The sequence below is a fragment of the Lepus europaeus genome, chromosome 1, assembly GCF_033115175.1.
Source record: "Lepus europaeus isolate LE1 chromosome 1, mLepTim1.pri, whole genome shotgun sequence".
NCBI lineage: Eukaryota > Metazoa > Chordata > Mammalia > Lagomorpha > Leporidae > Lepus > Lepus europaeus.
Window position 1 is genome coordinate 39,196,288 of NC_084827.1, and position 12,856 is coordinate 39,209,143.

General features: G+C 37.2%; 1 protein-coding gene across 1 annotated transcript in view; it reads left to right on the forward strand.

Moving 5' to 3' along the window:
- SEMA3C (semaphorin 3C) overlaps positions 1-12,856 on the forward strand; it is a 188,495-nt gene that overhangs the window by 114,545 nt on the left and 61,094 nt on the right. Inside the window, exons 7-10 of the mRNA XM_062210107.1 lie at positions 2,930-3,049; positions 5,407-5,549; positions 6,815-6,929; positions 10,031-10,100. Of these exons, the coding sequence (XP_062066091.1) occupies positions 2,930-3,049; positions 5,407-5,549; positions 6,815-6,929; positions 10,031-10,100 (448 nt within the window). The remainder of the gene's footprint in view (positions 1-2,929; positions 3,050-5,406; positions 5,550-6,814; positions 6,930-10,030; positions 10,101-12,856) is intronic.

Here is a 12,856-nt window from a genome sequence, read left to right on the forward strand (position 1 = left end):
GAAGGCTTGTGTAGTTCTCGCCACATAACTCAGAAGGTGACATTCAATTGTGTAATGTGTACAGCATAACATATATGGTAGGCAGAGAGTTATCCCTGTCTGCCACTCACCAAGCTCTCAGTATCTTTTTTCTCTTGTCTTGGAAACAGATGTGATCATTGATAGCTATGCTAATCAATCTGTTGTACAATAGGAATGTATAATGCATATAGTTTTATGGTTCTTCAGTATAACAAACATGAAATAAATAATTGCAAAGTTATCACAGTGCAGCAGCAAAATCTCCGTGTATATGTAATTCAAAAATGTGGTCAGAATTCTAGAGAAGCCAGGCCTCTCAAAGATGCCTTCCTGCACATTTTTGTTCTCTCCCCGTCATCTATTTTCATGGGCTCCAGACCCCGACTAGGCAGGGGAGCTGGGCGACACAAGGCTGCCTCTCCAGCTCTCTAACTGGTGGTGGTGGGGAGTCCAGTTCATAACCTGGTGAGCACATATTAGAAGCATGTCATTCTTCATTCTATCCTGGGCAAACTTGTGTTCCTTATTATTACACAGAGAGCTTAGCATACTTCAGAATGTCCCAGCCCTGCCAAGTGACCACAATCTGAAGGGAGCCAGGAGAGTAATCCGGGAACATCAGTCAAAGAACACAGCCGCATGGCATTCAGTAGGCTAGAGCTAATAAATTTTCTTCTTTCTAAGTAGATATCTAGCCACTGTTTTATGCTCGAGGGGCACATCATGTTGCCTTTTACCAGTTCAACACTCACTGCTCTTTAACTAGGTTGGAAAGTCATAGGGATCTTCAAAAGTCACTGAGTGTCTAATGTTATATATACATGGGTTATTTAACAATTCATGGCAAATGAAAAGAAAAAGTAAGTTTATTTGAGTAAAAAAATTTTGAAATCCATGTGTACTTTTTCATAATATGATAAACTTTTTAAGACTCTGGGATGCTAGTTGAAATATCTGATTCAGCTGCTAATAATAACTCATTTTAATTTTGAATATATTTTCTTTTCACATACAAATCAAACACCCAGTGAACTGCATTCTGTGTGCAACTAAAATTGTTTTATCAGTACTTAATTATGATAAATGCCAGTTTTTATATAATGTGTATCAGAAATAGCAGTATGTACAAGATAATAAGAGCGTAATAATTTTCTTTTCGTAAATAAACACTATAAGAAACAGAAAATTGGTTTCAAATTTTAAAAGTCACTAAAAAGCTGGGAATCAAGGCTAAGTCATTTAACAACCTGAGTCTTAGTCTTCTCGGGTGTCAAATATGAGAATTAAACTGTGATCACAAAAGTTCTAATCACATCTTAAAAACTCTGTGATGTTACCAAACTGATTGAACATCGCAGGTATTTTTTTAAAGGTTTACTTATTTCTTTGAAAGGGAGATTTACAGAGAGAAAGAGAGGAGAGAGACAGACAGAGAGAGGTCTTCCATCTTCTGGTTCACTCCCTAAATGCCCACAACAGCCTGAGATGGGCCAATCTGAAGCCAGGAGCCAGCAGTTTATTCTGATTCTTCCACATGGGCACAGATACCCAAGCACTTGGACTATCTTCCACTGTTTTCCCAAGCCATTAGTAGAGAGCTGGATTGGAAGTGGAGCAGCTGTGACTCAAACGGGTGCGCATATAGGATGCCAGTGCTGCCGGAGGCGGCTTCACCCACTTCGTCACCACAGCAACCCCACAGTTTTATTATTATTATTATTATTATTATTATTATTATTATTTCATGAATGTAGGCCACATTAAAATTGACAAAATACTATCAATCATTGGGGCTGGCATTGTGGCAACACAGGTTAAGCCTCTGCCTATGACCCTGGCATTCCATATGAGTGCCAGTTCAAGTTTAGAGCTCTCCCAATGCTTCTAGGAAAGCAGCTGAAGATGGCCAACTGCATGCGCCACTCCAACCCATATGTGAAAATGGGATGAAGTTTCAGGCTTCTGGCTTCAGCCCAGCCTAAGCCCAGCCATTGCAGTCATTTGGAGAGTGAACCAGCAGATTGAAGATCTTTCTCTGTCTCTGCCTCTCCCTCTCTGTCATTCTCATTCAAATAAATAAATAAATCTTTCTTATGCATTAACTCACATATTGATTATATTTTTATGTGCTATAACACTTGAAACTCTCAGCCATTTTTAAGAATATATTGGTTTTTTAAAACTTTTATTTAATAAATATAAATTTCAAAAGTACAACTTTTGGATTATAGTGGTTTTCCCCCCATAACCTCCCTCCCACCAGCAACCATCCAATCTCCCACTTCCTCTCTCATCCCACTCCTCATTAAGATTCATTTGTAAAACTAGTATTCAAACAGTATTTTATACTTTGTGTATCTATGTGGGTGCAAACTGTTGAAATTTTTACTTAGTATATACTAAGTTGATCTTCTGTATATAAAGATAGTTAAAAATGAATCTTTTTAAAAAACTTATTGAAACACTTAAAGTTATACTCCTGTGTAAGAGTACTTCAGAATGCTTGGAGCAAAATGAAATATAAAGGTAAGCTTACAATCTGCAAAAATATTTCCAAATCCATTTCTAAATTCATAATGTATATTTTCATGAACTTTTTAAAGATTTCCTCTTATGCATGGATTTCAAACTTTTTTTTGCATCAAAACAAGCATCACTTAATTTCATTTCCCACAAGCTTTTGGAAGTACCTTTGTGTGTTTGTGTGTGTGTAATCAGAGATAATAATGAGGCCAGAAAAAAGTTACGCAGTAGTTGGTTGGTGGACAATGCAAACTAATTACAAACTAATTAACAATTCCAAACAGTCTGCACGATGTGTAATGATCTAATAATAAATACATTCTCCCTGAATGTTAAAATACCTTTAAAAATATTAAGATGTCTGTTGATATTTTCTTTGTCATAGATGAGGAGCTTTTCTCTGGGATGTACATAGATTTCATGGGTACAGATGCTGCCATTTTTCGAAGTTTAACCAAGAGAAATGCTGTCAGAACTGATCAGCACAATTCCAAGTGGCTAAGTGGTAAGAAAACATTTTATACATTCTTTGTAGTATCATACTTTAATGTTTAATTCCAGAATGACAGAAGGAAAGCACAGTAAAAACTTAATATCTGGACATGACATGAGTAATGATAACTCTGTGCTTTATAATTTTAAATATTTAATATAAATAAATGAAATGCCTCATATTTCATATTCCAATTTTTAAAAGCTATTTATTAGAGAGAGCTCCCATCTCCTGATTCACTCCCCAACTGCCCACAGTGGCCAGGACTGAAGCTGGAAGCCAAAAACTCATTCCAAATCTCCCATGTGGATGGCAAGAACTCAGTTACTTGGGCCATGACCACTGCTACTCAGGGTCTTTATTAGGAGGAAGCTAGAGTCATATATGGAATACAGATATTCCCATATGGGACTCAGTCATCTTTTTTTTTTTTAAGAGATTTATTTATTTATTTGAAAGAGTTACACAGGGAAGGAGAGGCAGAGAGAGAGAGAGAGAGAGAGGTCTTCCATCCACTGGTTCACTCTCCAGTTGACCTCAATAGCCGGAACTGCGCCCATCCGAAGCCAGGAGTCAGGAGCTTCCTCTGGGTCCTCCTATGTGGGCACAAGAGCCCAAGCACTTGAGCCATATTTTACTACTTTCTCAGGCTATAGCAGAGAGCTGGATTGGAAGTGGAGCTGCTGGGACTCGAATGAGCCACCCGTGTTGGATGCCAGCACTGCAGGTGGGGGCTTTACCTACTATACCACAGTGCTGGCCCAGGATCCAGGCATCTTAATTGGCATATTAGCCTCTAGGCTAAATATCCACCCAATATTCCAGTTCTTTATTTGATTAACTGTCACACAACCTTCATAGGAATGGAATAAATAAAAGTAACAATAATATTATTTATGCATTCCAGTACCCAAGCATTTTTGCCAATTGCAACAAGTTATAACTAAATTTAATTTTACTTCTTTGAATGTGCTTGTATTTTTAAGTAATGCAAAAATGTAAAAATTTTCCTAAGTTTATGTCACTTAGAAATAATGATCATCTTGGGGCTGGTGCTGTGGCGCAGTGGGTTAATGCACTAGCCTGTAGCGCCAGCATCCCATATGAGCGCTGGTTCAACTCCACTTCCAATCCAGCTCTCTGCTGTGCTCTGGGAGAGCAGTGGAAGATGGCCCAAGTCCTTGGGCCCCTGCACCCATGTAGGAGAACCAGAGGAGGCTTCTGGCTCCTGGCTTCAGATTGGCGCAGCTCTGGCCGTTGCGGCCAATTGGGGAGTGAACAAGCAGATGGAGGATCTCTCTCTCTCTCTCTCACTGCCTCTCCTCTCTCTGTGTAACTCTGACTTTCAAGTAAATAAATCTTTAAAAACAAAGAAATAATGAATAGATTATATCCATGGATTCTTCCTATTTATTTTACTTATAGATTCTAAAATGATAAAGCAGCTGTATATTTTTCATAATCTGACAAATATTTAATAGAAATCATAGGTAGGATAACTTTGTGATTATTGCTATTAAACTTCAATTCCTGTGTTCATGTGGGCTTAACAACAGCAGAGTTCACTTGATTTTGCCTTCTGATTCACATCAGTTGCTGTTGAAGAAACAGACTAAGATCCTTGTCATTTCACCCTGGAGAACTTTCCCTGCTGACCCTCAGCTCGGCAGTTCACCTCACATTGCACAGTTCAGCATGACTCACCACAGTTAAATATCTCGCCTCACTGATAGGCAGGCACAAGAAAGCACTGATTGTCCATTTACTTCTTCAAATGATTCTTCCAGTACATCTGGAAATAGAGGATTCTAAAAGTTGTTTTGTTCTTGAAATAAGGAAACTCTGTATGTCTTCAAATGACTGCATTTTTTCCTTAAAAAGTTTCCCCTTCATTTCATTTGCCGTATTTTAAGAAAAATGTGTTTTTGAGATCTTGGATTCCCAATTCCACATTCTGCTTCAGTGAATTCGAGTTTATGTGCACTAGATTAAAAACCACACTTAGAAAAACAAACATTTTTTTTCAATAAAGCAACCATCAGATTCCATGGGAAATAACTGGTAGAAAGCTTTTCATTTTTTTCAGAATTCATTAGTGCACACAGAATTTTTTAACTTCCTGCACTTCCAAGAGTGTACTGCAGATGGAAAAACGTAGTTTAGACTTTCGTCTTATAGCTCTACTTTGTGGTACTTGACATTCCAAATGTGGCAGGATGGATCGATTATAAATCTTGCTTTTAGAAACTTTACCTGTGAGCGTTGAATTACCCCTCTTTACAACGTTTTGAATGGATGTACCTGGGGTCTACTTGGAGAAACAGAGGATGGACCTTCATCATGAGGATAGTCTTGCTCTTTTGTTCCAGAACCCATGTTTGTGGACGCACATGTCATCCCTGATGGCACCGATCCAAATGATGCTAAGGTGTACTTCTTCTTCAAAGAGAAACTAACTGACAACAACAGGAGTACAAAACAGATTCATTCCATGATTGCTAGAATCTGTCCTGTAAGTATGAATGCTGTTCTAGTTTGAAAGCAGACTAACAAATTAAACTATAGGAATATATATTTTTATAACAGTTCATCTTCTTTTATTATTGAGTATTACAAATAAATTGAATACGGTAGAAAGATGGTTAATACAAAATGTATTCTCCTCACTCATGTGAGATAAACACATCCAGTTTCAGTAAAAATCCTGAAGAAGCATTTTAGTTGTAATTTTAAACTGATAAGGAGTTTGGCTAATTTTGTATATGCATTTAATTCCTTGATATTGACAGATAGGTGATTTATACATTACTCAAAGAAACAAAAAAGGTCTTCTGAATAAAATACAACTACATCTGGATAAAAGATAGTCATCAAGGGACTTTCTTGAGAAAATTAAGTGTTTGAGTAAAACTGTCCCAATTATAAAAAGAGTAACCAAAAGGTTGAGCCATGTAAATGTATAAGCAGTCAGTATACATAGCAACTACAGAAATTCCTGATGTTCTCCCTTTTGGGAGTCTTACGGACTTAAGATGACGTTAGGATTTGCATCCTTTGTGGAAAACAGTTTGTAAAAGTGTTCTGTGCTGAGAATTGTTTGTCTTTAAATAGAATACCTCATTCACCATAGAGCTCATCTGTTTTTCCATCATTTGAGAAAGATCATAAAATCAACAAAAAGGATAGAGGTCTGTGGATGCAGAAGAAAAAATTGTCATCAATAAAGAATATCTGTGAATGATCTAAATGCCGTGCCTTCTTCCATGGCCAGAAGAATATGTTCAATAGTTAACAGAGATATTGAAGTTCAAAGGATAATGCAGAGAAGTAAAAGGGGGGAAATAGAACTGCTGGGGGCTCTTAATCTCCACTCATTCTCCTGACCACAGTAGATTCCAAAACCCGCATTATGTGCAATAATTTTTGGTCATGTTTAAGACAATACTTATCAAGAAAAGGCAAGTTAAATTCTTTATCCTCCACAGCATTTTATGAACATTGGCACTGTGAATGGTTGAACTTAGGGCATGAATGCATTAAACTGATTGATTCCCAGCTGATACCATACCAGAAGAGAAAACTCGGATAACTATAGCCATCTTATAAAACACTACAAATCTGAACAATTCTGCTGTAACTATTGGAGTGAAGATGTGGTTAACGTTTCCTGTCTCTAGAGTATAGAAAATCTCCAGGTGAAAGAAGACCAGGTTGAACTTTTAATGCACCCCAGTGTGTGTTTAAGTAATCAGAAGTATGTTTGCCAAATGATTTCAGAACGACACTGGTGGGCTGCGCAGCCTGGTGAATAAGTGGACCACCTTCTTGAAAGCGAGGCTGGTGTGCTCAGTGACGGACGAAGATGGCCCGGAAACGCACTTCGATGAACTAGGTACGCAGAAGTGTCATTGAGACACGTTTCTGAAGGACAGTGTGGAAGGTTTATGAATGTTAATAAGCTCTCAGGGGAGAAGGCTCCTTCCATGGGAATTTTCAGCATATATAATGTACCAATTTGTATTAATGATCTAGATTCTGTTCATAAATTTCCTCAGGTATTTTTTAACCTGTTTTGCCCCTGATTATACCGCTGAGACATTTAGTTAATTGAATTCACCATGATCTATGAATGAGAAGAGAGTGTGTGGTGTGTATTGTGTGTTTGTGTGTGAGAGAGACCGAGATGGAGATGCACTTACATAATTTATATGTAAGGGACAATATTTTTTGTGCTTTTTAAATAAAGTGCATATTTTGTGTCTACTAGATTGTCTAATATTCTGATTTGAAATCACTTTGCATGAGAAAACAGCTATTTTTACTATTGCTACTAAGGGAAAAATAGAGGTCAGGTGGAAAAGAATCAAAATAGAAATGAGAAGGCTTGTTTTAGTTCTGCTTGTTGAATTTAGGATTAAGTATTAACAGTGTGACGTCATAAGTATTATTCTTTTGAACTGAAATAAACACTAAGCAGATTTCTTTCTGTCATGGAGCATCCTATTTAATCAGAATCATTTGGTACGTATCAGAGTGTCAGTTGCTAACTATGAAATGGTTGTCCTTTTGCTTTAATCTATTTAGAAAGGATTTGCTTTTGTTGTAATATATTAACATGTAAAATGCTGATTATTCTTAGATTTTGCGACAGACAATGCAGTAAGCAGTAAGACTGCATGACAGTGTGAGGTCTGGTGTATCTGCCAGTTATAAACCTAAAGCAGCAGGTCTCAGAAGCCAGTAGGTTGTCCTGTAAACAAAATTTTCTGGATCAGCCTTTCTAGAGAAAAACTAAGTGTCATTTCTAAGTGACAAAGACAGATCATTCACTGTTCCCCCAGATTGTTTGCAAGCGTGTTTATGTTTCAATCTTTCTTGCTCTTTAGAAAAACTACACCTGGTCAGCCTTTATGCACATATGGAGAAGACTAGCAGTTACTCATTTATGGCTAAATTCATCACTACCCTAAAACCAATACATCCGTCTTTGTTCTCCGAGACAAAAAGTGTACTTGTGAAATCATTACTAGATCTGTGCCTTTGAGATTGTTAATTAGTCAGTTATTAATGGCCATTAATTGTTAATTAGGATTTTCTATTATGAATCTGCTTTCATATTATTCTGTGTATTATACTTTTCTGTGCCACTTTTTCTCTTTGCCTTAATATGCTTAAACATTTTGTTCCTGGAAGAAGTACTTCTTAAGTAAAAATTATCTCTAATAATTTTAGTCATTAGAATACAGTCTTTTTTTATGTTAAAAATCACTATTAAAAAAAGTTTTCTAAGGGCCAGTGTTGTTGGGCAGGGGGTTAAGCCACTGCTTGTAATGCCGGCATCCCATATCAGGCTGCCAGTTCAAGTCTTGGCTGCTCTGCTTCCCATCCAGCTTCCTGTTAATCTATCTGGGAAAGTAGAGAATATGGCCCAAGCACTTGGGCCCCTGCCACCACTTGGGAGACCTGGATGGAGTTCCTGGCTCCTGGCCTTGGCCAGACTCAGGCCCAGGCCCAGCCACTGTGGCCATTTGAAGAATGAACTGGTGGATGAAGATGCCTTTCTTTCTGTTTTCCCCCCTCTGTCACTCTGCCTTTAGAATAAATAAAATAAATATTAAAAGAAAACTTTTCCATATTTCAAATTCTAACCCTAGAAAAGAACTTTATATATAAATAGATATGCATATATTTGCATATATGTATATATTCATTTTTAATTTTTATGTTAATGTGATAGATTACAGTGAGAACAGACTCAATATAGTTCATAGATACAGTTCTAAGAAATAACGATATTCTCTTCCTCCTACCCTGGTTTATTCACACCCTCTCTCTCTCCCTTTCTTTCTAAGGAATGGATATTTTTGATATTTTTATATAAAAAAGGATAATATATTGTCATTAAAGTATATTTAGAAAATATAGACAAAGGCAAAGCAGGAAAGTTTTTACAGCTTTGTTACCTGGGAACAAACTAGTTTATCTTTTTCTTGTATCCCAGTGTATAATTTTAAGGCTTGCATTGTTGTAGTCTATGTTATAAATAATCCTGCTATTTTTCCCACTTACCAGTATTTCATCAGCGTGGCCTCCATAGAGACACAAAGTCTTCATAAAAGCCATTTGTATATACATAACCTTTTTTCTTTTTAAAAAAGATTCTTCCTTTCTTGATTTATTTGTTTGAAAGATAAACAGGGTGACTGCAGCAGCCAATGATGGGGCAGATGGAAGGCAGGAACCAGGAACTCCACCCGGGTCTGCCACGTGGGTTGCAGGTGCCCAAGCAGTTGGGCCGTCTTTTGCTGCCTTCCCAGGCCCAGTAGTAGGGAGCTGATGGGAAGCAGAGCAGCTAGGACTTGAATTGGCCCTCTGATATGCAAGGCTGGTTTTGCAAGTGGCAACTCAACCTGCTGTGCCACAAGACCAGCCTCAGTATGACATTATATTTAATTAGCAGATACTTATCATTCAGCTGTTGCAAAGTCACAGTCAAGCTCCAATTATGGCTTTATGGACAGTACTTTTCATAGTTGAAATTGTATTTTCTTAAGATTTTCATTTGCTTTCCCAGAAAGCTTTTATTTAAGGTATACAAACTTCATGCATTTTATAAATACAATTTTAGAAACATTGTGATTCTTCCCACCCTACCTGCACTCCCACCCCTGTTCCTCCTCCCTCTCCTATTCCCATGCTTATTTTTCACTAAGATCTATTTTCAATTAACTTTATACACTTAAGACTAACTCTGTACTAAGTAAAGAGTTCAACAAATAGTATGAAAAAAAAAAAAAAAAAACCCTGTTCTTCAGCATTTGATACAAGGTCTATTCAATGTCTTCACATTTCTAAATGTCAATTTCACTTCTATAGATTACCTTCTAGGTGCACGATTAGTTACCACAGATCAGGGAAAACATAGAGTATTTGTCCTTTGGGCACTGGCTTATGTTTGGACACTGGGAATAATGAGTTTTTTCCCTTTTATAGAGGATGTGTTTCTCCTGGAAACTGAAAATCCAAGGACAACACTAGTGTATGGCATTTTTACAACATCAAGGTAATTTTTACACATTTATATTTTATGAACTTATATAATAAACTTTATTGAGTAAGAGTAATCATTATGAAATAATTCTTTGTCTCAACTTTTAATCTTAAGTAGTGTTTGGGATGTAGCTTTTCCATTTTCTTTGGCCAAATTAATGAACTATATTTGAGTTGAATTAGTACATTCAAAAAAGTTTTGTACAGGCCGGCGCCGCAGCTCAACAGGCTAATCCTCCGCCTTGCGGCGCTGGCACACCGGGTTCTAGTCCCGGTCGGGGCACCAATCCTGTCCCGGTTGCCCCTCTTCCAGGCCAGCTCTCTGCTGTGGCCAGGGAGTGCAGTGGAGGATGGCCCAAGTGCTTGGGCCCTGCACCCCATGGGAGACCAGGAGAAGCACCTGGCTCCTGCCATCGGATCAGCGCGGTGCGCCGACCGCAGCGCGCCTACCGTGGCGGCCATTGGAGGGTGAACCAACGGCAAAAAGGAAGACCTTTCTCTCTCTATCTCTCTCTCACTGTCCACTCTGATTGTCAAAAATAAAAAAATTAAAAAAAAGTTTTGTACAGAGTATTTGTAATGATTCTGTGCTATTTTTCTTAAAGAAATGAAAATATAAATTGCAATGCAGAATAAAATAGATAATTCATTCCAAGAAAATAACCTTAGCATATTAACATTATTAAATAAAACATTTGACATTTTGTATTGTTAGAGGTAATGGAAATGTTTACTACCTGGATTATGGTGAGAGATGCTAATGTGATCTACACACAGTGTCCTGAAAAAAGTTCATAGAAAATGAATTTTATAGGAAAACTATATGTGGATTTCAGAAGATTTGCACAACAGTAAACTTGTCTTTAAATATCATATTTCCGGCCGGCGCCGCGGCTCACTAGGCTAATCCTCCGCCTTGCAGCGCCGGCACACCGGGTTCTAGTCCCGGTCGGGGCACCGATCCTATCCCGGTTGCCCCTCTTCCAGGCCAGCTCTCTGCTGTGGCCAGGGAGTGCAGTGGAGGATGGCCCAAGTGCTTGGGCCCTGCACCCCATGGGAGACCAAAATAAGCACCTGGCTCCTGCCATCGGATCAGCGCGGTGCGCCGGCCGCAGCGCGCCTACCGTGGCGGCCATTGGAGGGTGAACCAACGGCAAAAAGGAAGACCTTTCTCTCTGTCTCCCTCTACTGTCCACTCTGCCTGTCAAAAAAAAATAATCATATTTCCAATAAATTTTGAAATATCCTCATAGGTCCAAATTCATCAAATTGTATACATTAATTATATGCAATTTATGCACACAATTATTTTTTCTGTAAAATTGAAATATAATTTTTAATTGTTGAACAATCTTAAGTTGTAACTTTAGAAACTAACAAGACCCTGAACAGTCTTTCCTCTTCTGACAGTTGACATATTTGAAAATAGGTTTAATATTTTCTAATTATTCTGGGATTTCTAATCCCTATTATTGTATATTTCAAAACAAGTCACCAAATTCGCACTCTTTCCTGTGCATATTTCTGTTTATTAATCTTATTAGAAGTCAGTCTAATTCTCCATCTGTGACTTGATCAATCCTTTTCTTAAAGGATCAACTATATAATGAAAATCTGAAGGTTTTAGCATTCTTGTCTAAGTGGGCAAAGCACAATATAATTGTAAACTGTAGCAAATTCTTCCAAGTGATAGAAATGACTGGGATGTTGACTTCCAGCCATATAACATTGGATCCACAAGATGTCTAAAATGAGGCCCATAAGGATATATGTAACTCCTATTCTAATGGGAAAAAAAAAAATAGTCCTCATTTAATTCACCAAGGACTGAAGAGAGAAAGAAAAAAAAATTCTGAAGAAAATGTGGGTTTCAGTTAAAAATATTCTCTAGCCTCTATTTTCTCAATGTTGATATAGCTTTAGTGTAAAATCCAAAATTACCACTTCTGACTCTTAATGCTAAGATTGATAATATACCTTGTTTTCTTTCATGAGAATGCAAGATCTCTTCCCATTAGGAAAATGTTGCAGCCAATCTGCTGTGGTGACAATGAAAAAAAAGGATTCAAGCAAACTTATGAGGCCTTATTAATTCAGATAATTCAGTGAATCTTTATTGTACCTCTTTTTCCCCATGACTAACAGGGAAAGTACATAAACCATGATAGCTTAGACTTTTCCAACTAACATTTAGGATAACATGTGAGAAAGTTCTCACATCAAAAGAATCAAAAAAATAGTTATGATCTCTTATGTATGTATCATAATTTGAGTAAAATTATGATAGCCTCTATTGATAGTGATCTGGAATTTAGATTCATATTTTATTGATATTTTAAATGACACATGAATTTTTGTTGCTGGTAAAGTTAACTAGTTAGATAGAAACTTCCTTGACTTGTCCTACTTTTGCAAAATGTGGGGAAGAATTTTCTATAAGTTATTAATTCTTGTCTATTGCTTCCATGGATGAATTAAATATTTTGTGTGAATGCCTTGTTTCAAAACAGCAGACATGTTCAAATTTATATGTATGTAACATAGCATAGCAGTTAACATCTCCATGATGAATTATATCAAGTTCAAAAATGTTAGCTGACACATACATTTGTACATATTTTGGGGGGTTATGCAGTATTTTCAATACTTGTGTATTTTATGCAATTTCCCAAAAGGGTAAACAGTTCTCTCTCCTCCAACATTTATCATTTCTTTATGGTAAATACATTCTAAATCATTCGAGTTTTTTTTTTTTTTTCAGAAAAGCAT